The 19,189-nt window shown below is 31.9% G+C and overlaps 2 protein-coding genes across 2 annotated transcripts in view; both read left to right on the top strand.

The window, feature by feature from the left end:
* Positions 1-6,707, top strand: part of LOC132746104 (zinc metalloproteinase nas-14-like) — an 18,552-nt gene extending 11,845 nt beyond the window's left edge. The window contains exons 6-7 of the mRNA XM_060735175.1: positions 102-231; positions 5,453-6,707. Coding sequence (XP_060591158.1) covers positions 102-231; positions 5,453-5,690 — 368 coding nt within the window. The 3' untranslated portion in view covers positions 5,691-6,707. The remainder of the gene's footprint in view (positions 1-101; positions 232-5,452) is intronic.
* The window catches only part of LOC132746108 (sushi, von Willebrand factor type A, EGF and pentraxin domain-containing protein 1-like), a 25,696-nt gene continuing 12,635 nt past the window's right edge, over positions 6,129-19,189 (top strand). The window contains exons 1-13 of the mRNA XM_060735177.1: positions 6,129-6,182; positions 6,725-6,888; positions 7,253-7,401; positions 7,671-7,841; positions 8,079-8,384; positions 9,454-9,639; positions 11,019-11,195; positions 12,535-12,645; positions 15,053-15,145; positions 15,338-15,425; positions 17,016-17,110; positions 17,338-17,541; positions 17,902-18,081. Coding sequence (XP_060591160.1) covers positions 6,129-6,182; positions 6,725-6,888; positions 7,253-7,401; positions 7,671-7,841; positions 8,079-8,384; positions 9,454-9,639; positions 11,019-11,195; positions 12,535-12,645; positions 15,053-15,145; positions 15,338-15,425; positions 17,016-17,110; positions 17,338-17,541; positions 17,902-18,081 — 1,978 coding nt within the window. The remainder of the gene's footprint in view (positions 6,183-6,724; positions 6,889-7,252; positions 7,402-7,670; positions 7,842-8,078; positions 8,385-9,453; positions 9,640-11,018; positions 11,196-12,534; positions 12,646-15,052; positions 15,146-15,337; positions 15,426-17,015; positions 17,111-17,337; positions 17,542-17,901; positions 18,082-19,189) is intronic.

Here is a 19,189-nt window from a genome sequence, read left to right as displayed (position 1 = left end):
AAATAAAACCAAAATGAGTACTTAAAGATATTGATATGACTGGTGGAACAGAAGGTCTCATATAAATTGGCACAATAATGAAAACTATATTTGAATTTAAGACATTTCGTTGACTGATGAAACAGAAGGTGTTGTTAAAGTTACATTAAATGGCGAAAATGATGGATATATCTGTGATGACGACTGGGATGATAATGATGCAACTGTTGCTTGTAAAATGCTCGGATATACGTAAGTTAACACATATTATGTTCAAAGAAGCACATTTTATTTTCTTAGATATCTAAAAATCACGCTTTATTTCTACCAAAGCTTTGTGTGAAGATGCTCAGTTTGTTCGTGTGTCATCAAATAATATCAATGTTCAGATAATAATTATGGAAACATAGATTTTAGTATATAAAAAATGAAGAAGTTTTGTTTTCGATTTTGAAAATTAGTATATAATTACACCCCATAAATATACAATAGAGATGTTCACTTAGATGATTCTGGACATATTTTGTTTCTTTTTGAATTATAAAGTTAGTTAATATGCGATTGGTTGTGACTATAGAATAGTAATTAATAATAATGGATAACAACTTGATTTTTATAAAATGTCAATGTAATTGTTTGTAAAATGAATTAAAAGAAATATCTTAAAACTACGGGAATTGAGGTTCATTCTCCTTATTACGGAGGGCAAATATAGTGTGAAATTCTATTTTTGAAACAATATTTAAAAAGGCGTTTGTCTGGTAAACTTTTTTACCAGAAACAGTTTGGCCTACCATACTTTTTTCGAAACCACTGACTTCATTGTGGATATAATACTTTTTAAGGGCCTGCTGACAATAGAATCGATAACAAAGGGGCATATTTTATGAAATAGTCTTACTTTTTGGAAATCAGAAACATTGAATTCAATGTATAAAAATCTTGAAAACGAGTGACCCCTTAGAAACAATGGAACAACATAATATGAAAACTGTAGACTATGTTTTATTAAGTCTATTCAAAAGTGATGATTTAAAAATACAACATTGGACCCTGAAAGCATGCTTAAGATCTCCATATCAACCGGATCCCATCAAAATGTTGAGGATAAAAGTTAAAAGTCCATATTGATTTTATTTAAAATTTCAGTGTCTATATCCCCGTGTATGTGTTCGTCCCCGCTAGGGTTTGGACATATTCTGGATAAAAATAATCCCGCAGAAATTTTCAGGATTCCCAGGAGTAATTTTAAAAATATCCCTTTTAATCCTAAATATAAACAACTGTACAATTTTCTACAGTCAAATGTTAAAACATGACGGAACTTTGGTTGGGTAATACATATTGCAAGATAATAGCGAATTGGAGACAAGAAAACTGATCTTCCTTTTATGATGCAGATTATTCAAAATTATCAGGAGAATTAATCACAGGTTTTGCATAAAGGGCATAGAGTGTTACTTTAAGCTAAGTGACATGATTTTATTGTCATTGCTCTTGGTTTATATTTAATTAGTTGCTTACAAGTGCATACTTATGTTTACACGTTTGAAAGTTTACAAATTAATACCGGAGAATATAATTTTACCATCAGTATTTGCCTGTCAGTATTAACTATTTGATAGAATAACTTTAGAATAAGTTGTGCGTGACTACCGAAAAGTTATTTCAATATTTTGGGTTCTTACTTTCTTCATTAATACGATTTTTGTATTATCCAATACACAACGACACATTTTAAATCATATTAACAATTGCAATATTTTAAGTTAACACCATCTATAGGTTTTAGACGATAAGCTTATCGTTCACGTTTCTTGCTGCACGGTTGTTTTAAAAATATAAAAAAATTAGCAGCAGTTAGCAGTTATAGTATGTGAAACGAGTTAGTAACAAAAGTATAACACTGAATGGAGCAGCATCGAGAGATGTTTCTGCTGAAAGAAAATATTTTTTCAGATGCATCCCAAGAAGCCGCCTAGCCAGTGTTATATCTCCGTTACTAACGATTATTACAATGTATATATATAATTATAACTGTTTATATCGCAATTTCATTACTTCTTTGCGAGAGAAAGTAACAAACAATATCGACTATTTCTGTGCTTTTCTCACTCGTGTGGCCTTTCTTCATTGTTTCAAATTTAAACCCCTGAAACAATACAGTAAAACCAGCTAATGCTGTGGTAAGCTACCTTACAGTTATATATATCAGTCAGTTAGGGAGGAAATTCACTTCACTCGTTCAGTTGGTTTTGCTTTCATAAATAAATAAATAAATAAATAAATAAATAAATTAATTAATTAATTAATTTATTTATTTATTTATTTATTTATTTATTCATAAATAAATAAATAAGTAAATAAATGAATTAAGTACTATACTATATTGGGTCCTGTGTAATGTATTCTGTTTTCAGTGGTACCTTTTTTCTGAATTGATATAATCCCATTTTAAATTTTTGGTATCGTAATGATTTTTCTTCTTTAAGTTGTAATAACTCTTACTGTGGGTATACCCTTCAAATTAAGGTCATGTGAAATTGGGTACTTAATGCGAGATATAGTTTGTAAATTTTGCAGTAGATTTACGTAATTGTTGGAATAAATTTCCTCTTATAAATCTATGATTTTTTTCTCCTGGGAATGTATTGATATATTCTTACCTCTGTAAAAAAGAAAAAACAGCTTAAATGATATATAGTAAACCCTCAGCCATTATATCAGTTTTTTCCTATATGGACAAGGAGCATATGGCACTGTTATTTATCCTAATTGATAGTGTACTGAATGTAATGGGTTAGAAAGAACAAAGAATAAATTCAAATAATGCATGAATTATAAATGCGAGTTTTATATAATATTTCTGATGAGAAATGGAATTGAAGAACAATTGGAGAATAACTGTGAGAGTGGTTTGTTTTAACATGTTTGCTGATTTAATTGATTCTCTATTGTACATAAATGTAAAAGTTTATAACATATATAACATTTGGAAAAAGATGAATTAATTGCACATTGCAGGCTCATTTTGATTGCGTCTGTTTATGGGGGGACAATAAAAAAACTAGAAATGTGTCATCATGCCACGGATGCCCCCGCATGCAGCAAAAATTTCAGATGGTGCATTAATTTTTTTTTTTTTTTTTCATTTTAAGTTCAAAGCCCTTAAAACTTTTCAATGTTAACACAAACCATTTTCAGACAATGTTCCAGGCACTGAAATTATTCAGTCTTAACCTTTAAAAAATAGCATATTGCATATTTGTAGCCAAAATAATGGCTAAAAGTATGAGTGCTGAAACTGAAAGTTCAAATTTTTTCCAACATTCAGGAAAGATAAGTTTGTCTAAAATCATTGAACCACAACCAAATTCAAACTTTAACTGCTTATTCCTAAGATGTATCTTTATTTTATGCTTTTCAGTGGATTACTGATTTATCCGTGAAAATTATATTTGATAATTTCACAGTGAAAATTATCAAAATATAATTTCACTTTTTTCAATGACGAAACTACTTTTTTAAGATTTTCCCCATGTGGTACCTCAATTTTATTTTTACGGACAATTCTGACAATGTCAGGCTGTTAAAAGAAATAGCAAAGCTGAAATAGATAAATAACTTAAATGTCAAAAGTAACACAGAGAGAAAACTTACTTCTATTCCTTCAAATTCCAATCACCAAATTTCGTCTCTATATTTTTTTGTTTCGTTTTTACAGTCTGAAAAATACATTCCTTCCCCATGCAAAACTGCTCTTGATGACATTTGGGCATATTAATGTATCCTACGAGCAATAACTGCCGTATGCTTTATGAAAAATTGAAAAGCATTGTCAGCCATCACTCGTAAAATAAGTAAAACAGCCCAGCGTTCCTTCAGCAAGCTTCAAAGTTTTCCATTTTCCTAGCTCCTTTTCTGAATGTTTTCACTTCTGTCAACACTTATTTTTTGTCTGTTACAATCCTCAAATAAGTTTTCTTTCTTTTAAAAAGGTGTATGACTAACAAATCCAAATTATATCCTTCTGAATATAACACAATTATTTTCCTCCAATGAAATACACAACTTTAAAAAATGGCTGCCGTTTACATTTTAAAAAGCCAGGTCTAATATAAATTCGCAGTAAGTAACAGAAATATGGATGGATGGTTGAAATTTTCTCCTGCAAGAATTGTTTGTTTTTATTATTAAAACAAGCGATCATTCATATTTTTTTAATAAAATGAATAAATATCACCGTTATTTAACCTTGATTGGCGGACTTTTTTTCAGCTCAAGACTTCTTGTTTTAAATGAGAAATTCCGTCTAAATGGGGTTCTCAATTGGGGAAACAGATTTTAATATTATCGTTAAAATTATGGAAATTTCGTTTTAACTTGTTTTTAAGCATAAAATAAAAAGAAAATTTGTCTGTTTGTTGTGTAAGATGTAATTTTATTTCATCTCGTGAACTTTAAAAACAGTATTCTCACTCGTGGCTACGCCACTCGTGAGAATATTGTTTTTAAAGCTCACTCTATGAAATAAAATTTCATCTTACACACAAACAAACAAATATCCTCTATATATTATTTTCAAAGTGAAAGGGACATAACTCTGCCAAAAATTCATGAAACCATGACCAAATTCCAACTTGACCTGTCCATTCCTTTGACATATCCATATGTCAAATTTAAGTTGAATATGTAACACTTTTGGGTAGATAATGAACAGAAACTGTAAATTTCATATTATTTTCAAAGTGAAAGGGGCATTTCTCTGCCAAAAATCATTTGGCCTAGGCATTCCAAAAAAATATCCATATGTTAAGTTTGAGTTGAATGTGTTGTACCATTGGGGAGATAATAAATGGAAACTGAAAATTTCATATTACTTGCAAAGTGAAAGGGGCATAAGTCTGCCAAAAATCATTGAACCATGACCAAATTTGAACTTGACCTGCGCATTCCTTTGACGCATCCTTATGTCAAGTTTGAGTTGAATGTGTTGTACCTTTGGGGAGATAATGAACGGAAACTGAAATTCACATTATTTTCAAAGTAAAAGGGGCATAACTCTGCAAAAAATCATCGAACCATGACCAAATTCGAACTTGACCTGTATTTTCTCATGACATATCCATATGTCAAATTTGAGTTGTTTTTTTTTATTAAAGTGTGCAAACATTCTTAAGAAAATGAACGGAAACTGATGATGACGGAATGACAGAATGACGGAAGGACGGAAGGATGGAAGGACGGAATGATTGAACAGGGTAACACTATATGCCCCGGCCATTACATGGCGGGGGCATAATAAAACATGAAGTAATATATGGGAAATTTAAAGCCTATGAATTATTGGTAACTATTATACAATAATGGGAAATCGTCTTTTCAGTTAATTCGCCTGATTATGAAAGAAAAATTGTGTGTGAATTACCAGTGTTGAAACAAAACATAAATCCGTTGAATATGTTTTTACCAGGAAAGGTTTGGCTTTCTTTCCAAAAGCTAAAGAAGTTAACGAATCTTTACCTATTCTTCTTGACAATGTGCAATGTAGTGGCGAAGAACTTTCTCTTGCTGATTGCAAACACAATGGTTGGGGTAATCATGACTGTGAATATTTAGAAGTCGTATCAGTGAAATGTTTCTACGATTCATATTCCAACCATATAAATGCAACGACGAACATAACTTGCGGTAAGGAATCTCGTGAATAGAAAAAGTATCCATAAGTAATTATCCATTGTGCACATTTATGGAATGATTGTTTTAACTTACATGTGTAACATTTAGTTTGTCATTTAAGGAAAAGATATAAACTAAACTACTAAATTTTGCTTAAGCACACAAAATGTTTAAGCGGGAATTTATTCGACAATAATTACAATACTGTCGGGTTCTTTTAAAATGTAAACAATAATATTTAATAAATTTGATTAAAATGCCACAACCTCATGCATGTTTAGCGTGTGCTTGGCAGTGATTTCGTATCATCCTTATGAGGTTTCTGGACCACGGTCCACTCTTGAATTGACATGGCATACAGCTCCTGGATGCTAATAGGTTGTACCTGGTGTGCAAATATCCAAACTTGTGGCTTATTCCACATGTGCATACTTGGAATTTGGGTCCAGTGGTCGAACTTAGCAGTTAAAATGCTCGATTCCCGTCCTCTGCGAGTAGTCGAAACACCTGTCCTTTGGGCGCAGGTTATTATCAGTGGAAGATTAAAATTATTGAATTCGGGTTCATTTGGATTACAGTTATTTACGTAATAATACAATAAACAAAGAAAAACGGTAAAACTTGTAAAACTAACTTTCTTTAATACTTTTATTATAATATATGTTAATATTTGTTGATTTTTAAAAGTCAAAGGCTTGTACATATATTACTGTGACAACTTTTATGGGCTTTTTGATCTGTTAACACGTTTCTTGTTATAAAATATAATATGGTGTAGGCCTGAAAGTTAATTATTCCGTATCGTTTCTGAAAGTTTCGTGAAATTTAAAAATCTGAATACATTATTACACAAATAGTAATGTTCTTTTAATATTGTTAGTTTGTTATTTCAATGACTAACAGCCGGGTATTTTATCCGTTATTAGACGCGATTGATACAAAGGGTCTTGATCGGATTAACTGCTATTCGTACTTCGTATAATGAATTTTGTTTCCTGGTTAGAGAAATATTTTATTTCTTTCGTGATTGTAATCTTAAGGTAAAATTAAATTGCACCATTCCAAGAGAAAGAAACGACATGTAAGGGTAATTGGTGGCGTGGAGACAGAAAAGGGTATGCATCCATGGCAAGTGAATATTCAAAGAAAGAAACGAGGACGGATGCGACATTGGTGTGGTGGTACAATTATCAATAAAGAGTGGATACTGAGTGCTGCACACTGTTTTGAGTATTTTTTTTATGCAAAGATTTATAATGATTATTCATTCCATTTAATCTTTTTATCTTGGTGAACTTGATCATCTTCGCCTGAATAATACTATCAGATGATACTCAATATTGGTTATCTTAATTTATTCACTTTAAATAAAAGTCTTGTATTTTTGCTTTATTTTCAAAAACCATTTGACTGCATACTTTTGACAGAGATATGGACTAAATTTTGGTAAAGATTATCTAGACAAATGCTCACATTGTCATATTATGACATAAACATAAGACTTAATATGTATAAAACGTTATACTTTAGATATCAAAAGAAAGAGCAGTAAGCGCTTTAAGTAAATGAGTTATGTTTACTATTTTGATTTTAGTGATTATGTACGGACATACGATGGTTTGAGTCGTAAATTTAATATAAAGGACATACGGGTTATTGTTGGAGACCATGATCTAACGAAACATGATGAATATGAAAAAATGTTTGAAGTTGAATATATTGTGAGACACTGGAATTACACAGGTATGTATTTGTATGGTATCAAAAAACATATTTATTTTAGCTTGTTATATAGAAAATAGTTTTTCGTCTAGACATGTTAAGAAAATTCAATTGACATACACTGATATAACAGTGGCCTGTATTTGTTTATATCGTTACTCTTAGCCAATATGAAGCAATTCATTTTCTTAATCGTAGATAATCTTCACGCCAGCTGTATATCCAGTATGTTTATAAAGACTTTAATCTGGGCTTAAATTGTTTATATAAGTTCGGAGAATTCATTGCAGATTTCAACGGAAAATACAATAACAACGACATAGCATTGCTTAAAGTAAAATCAACCAGTGGCATTGTATTCAATGACTTCATACAGCCAGCTTGTTTGCCAGACGATTTGACTCTGCTTCTATCTGAAACAAAATGCGAAGTGTCCGGCTGGGGAAAGAAAAATTTCCTTGGTATTTATTTATTTTGTCTTCTTGTTATTGTTATTTAAAGAAGTATGTTGTTAGGCATATCAGCATTATTGTTGCCTCGTGTTCAGCATATTGGCTTTTAAATGAAATACAAAATGTGTGAAAATACCAAAAATGGAATATTATTAGTAAAATAAGAAATTTGAATCAGTTGTTTTGATAACAATGATTACAAAAATTTGACATTAACTTCAACATTAAAATTCATTTTTGTCACAGGCGAAATATCAGACAAATTAAAGGCAGTGGAGGTACCAATCATTCCAGGTCACGTTTGTCAAAGTAACTACAACAAATATTCCATTGATTTTGAAAAAGTGATATGTGCCGGTGATACCACAGCTGATGCATGCCTGGGGGACTCTGGAGGACCTCTCATTTGTAATATCAACGGTCTTAGTACGGTGATTGGCATAACTTCCTGGGGTGAGGGCTGTAGTCAAAAGGATTCCCCTGGTGTCTACACGAAGGTATCGGCGTATATTAAATGGATAAATGAACAAATTTCCAACCACAGATTAGAAGGTATTGCTGATTACCTTTAAAATAAATTGTATTTATCCAGCATATGATGTTACATACTGAAATAGCATGTAATTGTCAAGAAGGACCTGTATACGGATTGTTATGTAAAATACATGGGGTTAATATTGTTTTGTTGGAGTCGGCGTAACGAAATATGTTAAGGTTTGCCTACCACCTCAAACATTTCTTAAGTCAATATACATATGACTTTGGCACTGTGCACAATTGTTCAGGATAATGCTCTCGGCATAGATGGATGGTGGTAATTCTATCAATCATTTGACAGATTTATGCCCCTTTTTTCGATTTAGAATTTACGTTAAAGTTTGTGTATTGCCTCAAATATTTTAAAAGTCCATTGACATCTTGATTTGAAACATTGTACAATTGTTCACCATAATGTCCCTAATAGGTCCACAGAAGGAGGCCACTGTATCAATCTTTTCAGCAGAAGCATGCCCTTTTTTTTACTTTGAATTTACGTAAAAGAAATTATCAACGTTAAAATTTGCGTATCACCTCCAATTTCATATACATCTCGTTTTGAAACTTTGTACACTTTGACTTTATGTAGCGATTTTATGTAGCGATACAATTGCTGTCAGGGATATTTTTACGTCTCTGTGTTACGTTCAAAATCTTGCGTTTTGGAATATACCCGGTGGTATAGTTTACTAAATATGTGCGTATAATTAATTGTTTGAAAAAAATATGAGCGGGACATAGAAGCAACAGTGTCATGTCTAAAATTGTGTTTACATATAGTACACATATTATTTTATCTACATAACAAACAATACATTGTTATAATTTTATAGATATTTGGGGCTTCCTCGACTTAGTGGTAAATGTGGTTATGTTTCACCCATTTGTCATTTACCACTGTTTTTGCATAGCAAAAAGATTCCTGGCGATCTTGTAACTTCTTATCAATTGCATTTCCGCATTTGAAAAAAAAAAATCTCTATTATGAAACACGGTTTACATAATAGGCACTCTCATTTACTTACCATTGTTTGATCTTTTTGAAGACATTTAAATAATGAATTTTATGATTTTAAATTACAAGCAAAATGCGCAAAACCGAAGCAGGTGAAAAATGCAGTACTCAGAGACGAATACGCCAATAAAGAAAAGTTTAAAGAAGGAGATAATGTAGAGTATGATTGTGAGCTTGGATACACGATAGAAGGTATAACAATGGAAAGGTGGTGCAAAAATACCAAATGGACAGACGTTCGCTTTACATGCAAGCGTACGTAAAAAATACTTTTGTTAAAATATTTTAAAGTCTGCATTTGAAAACGATTTCTCAACAGCTGCTAACGTTTTACAGTTATGAGATTAAAAACAACACAACGTATTCGTGTTTTGTGTGACACAAATTGAAAAGCGGAATAATGAGAATCACGTTACATACAAATTGTGTTATTTTTCTTTTTTGACATAAGATTGCAGTAGTACAAGTATGATTTCCTAAAAATATGAAGCTTTTATTTAAACGGATTGCGAGTCAATCTTGTATATAACAGTTGATGAATCCAATCTAAGAGAGGCAACTCTTCAATGTTCTTCTACAGTAATTGATTTGAGGGAGAATCAGTCAGGCTTTTTCTCCCTTGTTAATTTCATGAAATGCATCAAGATTTATTCTTATTTCTATGTGATACTTAAGATGTTTAAATTAGTAAATGTATTGTCATGTGCACATTGGTTTATCTATTTTGTTGGTAACTAGGAGTATTTTAGTGATAAAACTAATAAATCAGTTAAAAGTGTGCCGTCAGCTTGTGTAAGATCAATACGTTGTCCATTAAAAATAACAAAATTACATATAACATGTCAAAATTTGTAGAAATAGCTCTCATTTTGATGGTTACAGGGTAGAAGTTTGAAATTTTGCTTCATTGTACATACTTTTATTAAATATTAATTTTTTGAATTATTATTTCCTTTGTGAAAAACAATATTGTCTTACATGTGGATCTTTTCTCGAAATTTATTTAATTCGTAATTTTGGCGCTTCTAAAGAAAAATATATGCAGGATTATTTATTACATTTATAAACATAAAATATTGTCAGTATCACTCAAGTATATAACTTAAATCTAGAGAGGGAAAACAACATTATATACTATATCCCTTATTATATTAATAAATTATCAATCATTACTAAGCTCTTTAGATAATCTATTATATATTACTCAGCTCTATTTATAGATAATCATATAATGCTCACGGGGTAGGAACAGGTACAAGATAATTTCAAACATGACACTTGTCATTGACTTCTATTGACTGTCAGTGCTGTTTTGATTGTGTTCGTGTCTTGTGGCGTTCTTATGTTAAAGTTGCAGTTTTACAACGCTCTTCATGAACATATTGACTGAAGTGAAAAAAGAAGAATTGGCACTGATCGATAAAATCCCATTTGTAATCTCAAAGCACGTCTAACTAAGTAACCCTGCATCATTCTGCTTTTATTCACCACGTTATCCTATTAAAAGGTAAAAAATACATTTTTATAGCATCCTTTCAACAACAAAAACGACAATATAATAAATTATAAGAGATCTCGGTTATGCTCTCTTTAACCCATACTAGCAGAAAAGAAAGATTGTTCTTATTTTTTAGAAATAACATGTCCATGGGTACCGCATCCCGATAATGGACGTCATCTTGATACCACTTACGCTATAGGGGATGTTATGAAATTTGAGTGTAACACCGGTTATAAGTTAAAAGGGCATGACGCAATCCTGTGCAGGAAAGATGGTCAATGGAGTCCGCCACAGGGACCTACTTGTGACCGTAAGTAGTAGGACTGTATACAATTCCCAAATTACTAACTTATAATAAACTTATTATAAATGAGGTTTGATATTTCATTTGTTTATTTTAATGGGATTTTTTATCTTGTGTCTTTATGATAAAGTCAAGGTTAGTAAATATGTTTGTGACAAAAAAGCAAATTAAAATAACATTGTTTCGCATTGGAATGTATAATAAGAAGTTTCATAAATTAAAGGTAAAGGCCCCCAAATTAGTTTAAGTGGAGCGGTGGCCTAGTGGTTAAGGTGTCTGCCTCTCAACCCAGAGATTATGTGTCCGAGCCCTACTCGGGTCACGACCATGTTTCTTCATATGACACCAATACTGGTTGGTTTCAGGAAGCGGACTCGAAAGTGATTTATATAATTTGCAAGAACTTGTTTTGCAATCGAATTCAAATAAATATGTTTAAAACCAACTAGTTTCATTGTGTTTGTAAAGTGGGTGACATTTTACGAATTTATCATAGCATTCGGTATCAAAGCCGAAATGCCAACCCGATGGCTGGTAAACCAACTCAAAGCGCAGACAAGGGTTTAAAACAACAGTTCAAAAGTTGACATTTCCATTATCACCCCGAAAGTCCCTTGTAATTAATCTTATTTTACTGAGCACCACATAACTACAATACAAAAGGCTTACACAGAATTTTTGTTCCTTTCACAAATTTTTAGCCCATAAACGGGTTACCAAATTTTCACGAATTCAACTTCACGAGTTCAACTTCGTGAATTCACGATTTCAGCTTTACAAATACAAATTTCCACTTCATTCATAAAGTCGTGAATATGTGAAGTTGTAATCGTGAATTCATGAAATTGAATTAGGAAAGTTGTAATCGTGAATATTCATGAAGTTGGAAGCGTGAATTTGAAATCGTGAAATCATGATGTTAAAATCGCAAATTCGTGAATTTTAAATCGGGAATTTCTTGAATATGATATCGGGACTTTATGAAGTTTAAATGTCCCCACCGGACTTTCTTTGAACCCGTTGATAAACTGTTGAAAGGATTTATTTGTAACAGTCCATTCAGTTTCATCATTTTTGATATCACATACAAAACAGGAAAGGAATGCTATGAAACACAATCGATTTAACACATTCTGTTTGTATTTGGTGCTTGAATACAAACAATTATTTCATGATGTGTCCAGCTTTAACTTTCCATGTGGCATCATCAGCCAGTTTTACAGATACACATTTAATAGATTTATTTACGAGTTGATTGTTTGATTTATTTATTGTTTGATTTATTGATTACTTAAACTTTTGTTGTATTTAGATATTTTCAAACCTTTTAATTTTCTTTTGTTAGCAATACTATGTCCAGCTCTACCTCAGATTCAGCATGGCAGTATTTTCCAAGATACAAGTGATGGCCTTGCAAATAACTATGAAAGCGTTGCTGATTACACCTGTGATCGGGGTAAGAACCTCTGAATTTTTGCCTTTGACTCGTATTTCTGGATACAAAAACGATATAAGTGTGAATAATGAAATATCAATAATTTTCTTTTTCATAAAATGTTGTAAGTTATAGAAGGAGCATCGAACACGAGGCTATTTGATTTGAACGAGGGGGCGTAGCCCACGAATATTATTCAGATTGCCGAGTGTTTTGATGTTCTTTCTCGTTTGTATCATAGTCAAACATAAAAACACTTTCCCTGTTGTAACAATATGACACCAAATGAAGGAGCATCTAAATATGATATTTCTGTCCCTTTCCCTTTCTCTGCCGTCACAAGAAATAAATCCCAGCAAAAATGAGCCAATCAATGGGCAGGCCCTGGAGTGCGGGTAACAAATACCTGCACTCCAGTTAACGCAAGGTACATATATATAAAAACGATTAACTCCGACATCTTTTCAACAGAACGGACCCAAACTATGATTTAAAATACAGATATGTAAATTGTGTTCTCGATTTTAGCACATGACGAATACAAAAGTCTGTAAAAGTGATATAAGGAACGTTACATTTTTCATTATTAATTTGGGTAAAATAGAGTGAAAATAATTTGGGTAAAATAGACAGAAAAAAAGAATCCTCAAAAAAGCCTAACACGGCGAAATTGGAAATGTTGAAGGCTCGGTTTGATTGAGTCTGTTCATCGACGGTTTTGGTAAGTGCAAGTTACCGTCCATGCCCCCTAGCACCGGGTAAAGCACTTTTCAACATATAACATGAACTTGTAAAATCTAGAATGTTGAAACATCAGCAGATGTGTTCATATGGCGATTTCATGGAATGGCACTAACGTGTCACATTGAAGGTTCCATGATAACCACCAAATGAACATTTCTGTTGATGTTTCACAATTCCATTTTTTACCAGTTCATGTTAAATGTTGAACACTGCTTAAGCCGGTGCTAAGGGGCGTGGACGGTAGTTTTCACTTCCCAAAATTCTTGTTTCTCTCTATTCTATCGTCACATCAGCGTTGTTTGTGCCGTGTGGAGGCTGTAAAAAGTCACCCTGTACATTAAACCAGAAACGTTATATTTCCGATCATTAAAGATCGTTCTGCACGACATTATTGTTGTGCTTGTGGTATTTTAGTTCATTCGATTCGGCTTTTTCTTGCTGGGTGGTTTTAGTATTCCTCACTTGAATACTGTTGAATCAACCTCCAAGGATATGTGACCTGATTTTTAAATTTGTCTTTTGACTTCATATCTGTGATATGCAGGCTTCATAACCTCTGATCCCCTTTCAAAGTTCATTTTTATTTAGTTTCCCCCTCTGTTTTTTCACGTGTAGGGCACACGCAGTATTTTACTTCGGGACCATATGCCAATTTTCATGGAGTCACATTTAAGGTTCCATGATTATCGCCATATGAACACATCTGCAGATGCTTCAAAATTCCTAATTTTACAATATGATAAACAAGATAAATAAGGAAAGGCGGCGTTCAATGAACGCAACCCCCACCCGACCCATTAACAAGTTTGTGGACGATCTCTCGGTCCGTTGTAGATTTATTGTCCTGGAAATAACTAAGAACGTACAGGAAACATCAGCCTCATTTTTTGTAAATAGATACATCTGAATGAGTAAAAGGACATAAGAACAATAACCCTCCCTCCTTCCCCTAATCTAAGAGTAATAACCTCTTTCAAATTCTTACGCGTTGGACATTTTTCCGGGACATTACTTGAGAATTATAAAAGGAATCAACTTGAACATTGTACTTAGATATATTTTACTGAGACGTGCAGTGCAAAGAACTGTAACTCTGCCTTACCTTATGTTGGAGTTTGTTCAGTTTTACACTTCTAACTTAGATCGGAACATAACTTAAGAACTTTTAAACATTGTAGATAGATATGTTTTACTGAGAAGAAGTGCAGTGCAAAAGAACCGTCACTCTGCCTTACCTAATGTTGGAGTTATTGCCATTTGTTCATGTTTACACTTTTATCTTAGTTAGGAACATAACTTGAGAACTATAAAAGGTATCAACTTAAAACATTGATTTCACTGAATAAAAGTGCAACGAGTAAGAACCGTTACACTTCCATCCCAAATTTTGGAGTAATCATCCCTTGTTCATTTTTACACTGGAACATTACTGGAGAACTTTAAAAGGTAAAGACGTGAAACTTTTGTAGGTAGAAAGATCTAACTGAGTAGAAGTGCAGTGCATAAGAACTGTAACCTTCTGTTCCTTAATTTTTTAGTAAATCTTCTTTATTCATTTTACACTTTTAACTTTTCCCGCGACTATATAAAGTGTTTCCGCTTAATGAATACTCTTGGACCAGCCGCTTTCCCAGTGACTTTATATTGAAACTCTATCTTTCTTTTTTTTTTTGACATTTCAAAGACTATTACCTGAACGGCAATACACAGCTTAAAACAGTTCAAAGAACGTGTCAGTCTGATGGAAAATGGAGTGGCAAAGAACCAATTTGTGAAGGTAAATTTCAATAGCTTTGAATGTAATTTATATAGTGTATATGAAAGATCTTAGACGTGAATATCAAAATTAAGTACTGAAAGTAGTCAACTTTATCGCTTGATATCTATTCACAACTTGGTACACGTTCAGAAATCTATGGAAAGCTTATATTGATAACTACGTTAAATTGTTTTGCGTATCACATTTCAGTGCCAAAATGCAATTTGATAGAGGATTTTTATGGAGGTAGTGTAGAATACTTTGGCAAAAGGGATCTCTATTCGCAAGCATTTTACAGGTAACGTGAATAAACAACGGATTGATATTTATCACTAAGATATTTCTGGTTTGTATATCAGTTATTTCATTTGAAGAGTAAAGCAGTATGGCTTGCTTAGAAATTTAGATAAAAATGTGCTAAATACATTGATACAGTTTTTCATAAAATCCATATAAATTTCTCCAATTTTCATAATAATTTGCCATTTTTTTTCATCTGAATCCGTAGAGGTGTAAAAAGCATTATTTCTTCTTAGAAATAAATTGGCTGTCATGTGTCACTTGCATATTCTAAACTCTGATTAGAAATATACAAGTTATATGTTCATGATACACATCAAAAACGGCGCCAAATGATGTCAACAGTAAATGTACAAAATCAACCTTGATAGGTGTTTTCTATAAAAGTTAAATATCCGAAGCACTAATCGATTTTTCTTCATGTTCTTGGTTTGTGATCGATGTTTATTAATTTCGTTGCATATTTTTGTGAAAAAGTAAAACCTAATGCATGAATATTCACAAAGTTATGCCATGTCTAAAATGTTAGACTGTTGCGACAAAGTTTAAAAAGTCTAGTCGAAGCAATTTAAATTGAATAACAAGTAAATACAAATGATTGGTATATTTAACATAAGTATAAGACAAAGACAGAGCTAAAGAAAAGTATCTCCGTTGCGCCGAGAATATGTACATTTAAATATTGGAGCTAATTGCATAATGTTCGAATGATTCTGAGGACGAACTGTTCTGTTATTACAGAAATAGCAAAAATAAGTCTGTAATATCAAATAATAGTTTTGATGAAATTCCTAAATATAAACAATTTTTAACTACGTGTTGTTTATTCAATTATAAAAATTAAATTAATTGATTAAAGACAAGATTGCATATTGGCCTGGAATTTATTTAAGTATATTTGTCATGGCCATTCTTCCCTGTCCGAATTTGGTTCCCATCATTAGAATATAGACTGACTGATTAGTAAATGATGAAAAGAATTTGACATTCAAACATGGTACTATCACTTTAGTTAAACGTTTACTTTAAATCCTTGTAGGTCGGTAACATGTTGTACATCAGAACATATATTTTTATTAGAAAATTTTAAACAGTATGATTTTCTTAAAACAAAACAAACAAAACAGACTACAACAAAAAACACAAAGGCAAGATTAAATCCCCCCCATTGAATGCACATTGCATGCACGTCAACTAGACGCTGTGTGCACGCGGCGTATAATCATTTATGTAGCGGTCATTATTTAACGTGTTATCGGTTTTGATATGTTGCTCTGAAAATAACAACTTCTGTCTCAAATATTTTATAATTCATCATCGTGAACAGCTTGATGTTGTTTTTTAAAATGTCTGATTATACGCGGTGCGCAGCTAAATGTAAATTAGAACACTTTAGATTTCAAATGAACGATTATTCAAGATCGGCTTTCAAATAATTCGAATTCGTTTTTTTTTAACTTGTTGAAAAAATGAGTATGAAACATGCAGTATGTCGAATAAAAACACCAAAAGTCTTGAGTCAAACAATATATCCATTTTGTTTAATTATTGACGTCTCCGTACGAGACACATTTGGTTTATATTTCAGTTGTGACGAAAATTACTCTATGATACCAAGCAATGTTCAGCATTCTACGTGTGAAAATAATCTACGATGGGAACCCCCACCTCCAAAGTGTTACAGTCAGTAGATTTGACAAATAATCTTAAATTCTCAGTTTATCAAATTTGAATATATATTTTTAATATCAATGAATTGTGATGTCGTTTTATCTTTAATGTCCAAATATGTGTCGTGATCTTTTCCCAAATGCTTTGCAGCACCATGTATCTTTTATGATGGAATTATTTCATATGTAAAAGTTCACATTAATACTTTAAACTGTATAATAAATATTCCTCTATCTTAGAACAAGCAGATATTTATATTCCAAATAATGGGTATTTGAGGGGATGGAAAAAAGGCAAAGTTTTGCACGATGAATCATACAAAATCTGCTGCCGTCGTGGCTTTGAGGTTGAAAAAGATGATATTGTACCAGTTAATAAGGAATCATGTTCAGATATCAGGAACAACAATGGAACACTAGAACCAAAAGTGGAATGTGTCGAAGGTTTATTCTTTTTTTGTGTCAGATGTACTCATATTCAGTTTCATAACATCATTTCATCGAGGCAAGATTCATACATATTTACACAATGAGTTCATGATAAAATGGTAACGTTAAGCAATTGAGCATCCTTGATGAGGTTTAATGAGAGAAATAAACTTCTAAATAATGTTAGATATTCTTTTATCATGTATGATTTTAACGAGTTGACAGAAATTGTGATACATTTAATAAACTTTTAAGAATATGAATAAATAGAAAAAAAAAACTATTCGGAAGTTTTGTATTTATAAAATAATGTTGTCTTTTCTCTATTTGGACGGAAATTAATATTTGAAATGTTTATTTATCACTTTATGATAGGTTCCTGTAGACTTCCTGAAACTGAAAATATGGCAAAGTTAAACAATCCAAGAACCTATTATGCTATTGGCGAAAGAGTTCGCGATTTCACGTGTAGTCCTGGACATTTTTTATCATCCGATAAGGGAATGACATGCCAGAATAATGGAACATGGACAGATGCAATCACGTGTTTAAAAGGTATTTTGTGAAAATATGCATATGTGTCTTTTTAATAACAGATATAAAATAGAATTAAAAACGAGCTTTAAAGAAAAATTAATAACATTTAACATTGTATGATTTTTGAGATTGCAAATGCAATTATAATTGTGACATTCTTATAAGTAATTAAAATATGTGTTAGATTAGCTCTGAAAATATGTTTGACTATATTCAAATACAAATATTGATCATATTAATTATGATGTTGTATAAGTTATTTATTTACTTCCCAATATCATTTCCAATTTTATTTAATCAGTAACAAAAGAAATTTGTAAAATATTGAATTGCAATCACGTTTACATTCAAATGTGTTGCTAACAACGAGTATATAGCTTGAAAACAATATTGGACGAACTGCCAGGCGAATCTAATATAATTGCGCAAGCTGTATTCGAGTTTAGATATGTCCCGTTAAATGCTTGTTGAACTTTTAATAACTTGCCTATTCTAAAATAAAATTAAATTGAGTAAATATAAAATGTTATAATTATAATGATTTAACGGTCGTTAACAAGTCAGTCCAGTATATTTATTGTGCGATTGTCATATTATTTTCTCAATGACGCCTTCAACTCTCTTAGAAAAATTAATTCGGATAGTTTTAATGTTCACGATGTTTATTGTTAATATTTCCTTTTAAAGGACATACATACATACAAACATGGTTTATTTTATAAATAACCATATGTCTTAATCATATGGGACACTACAGTGTCTAAATTGAATATCAGTGATGTAATTTAAAAGGAGCAAATGAATATTAATGACCGATAAAAAATGTCAGTGTTATAAGTGCTGACGTTAGCTGAATCTTGTCTGTGGCCGAGTGGTTTACGCGTCGGACTTGTAATCTAATGATCCCTTGCCGCATTGGTTTAAACCCCGTAAGGGTATGTCGTTGTTTTCTTGAACTTTACACTCATTGCTCATTAATGAGTGGGTTTCAGGAACGGATTCGAAAGTGTGTCTATAAGCTTATAGCTTCCAACACAATAGAACTAAAATAAAATTAATAGAAACTTAACCCTACTTTGTAACACTTTCAAGTTTTCCATTTTGGGGGTTCTTAAGGGATGCTCGT

Source organism: Ruditapes philippinarum, unplaced genomic scaffold, assembly GCF_026571515.1.
Source record: "Ruditapes philippinarum isolate M1 unplaced genomic scaffold, ASM2657151v2 ctg4486_1_1_1_1, whole genome shotgun sequence".
Lineage (NCBI taxonomy): Eukaryota > Metazoa > Mollusca > Bivalvia > Venerida > Veneridae > Ruditapes > Ruditapes philippinarum.
The sequence above is the reverse complement of the archived record's forward strand: the minus strand, read 5'-3'. Positions and strand labels throughout refer to the sequence as shown.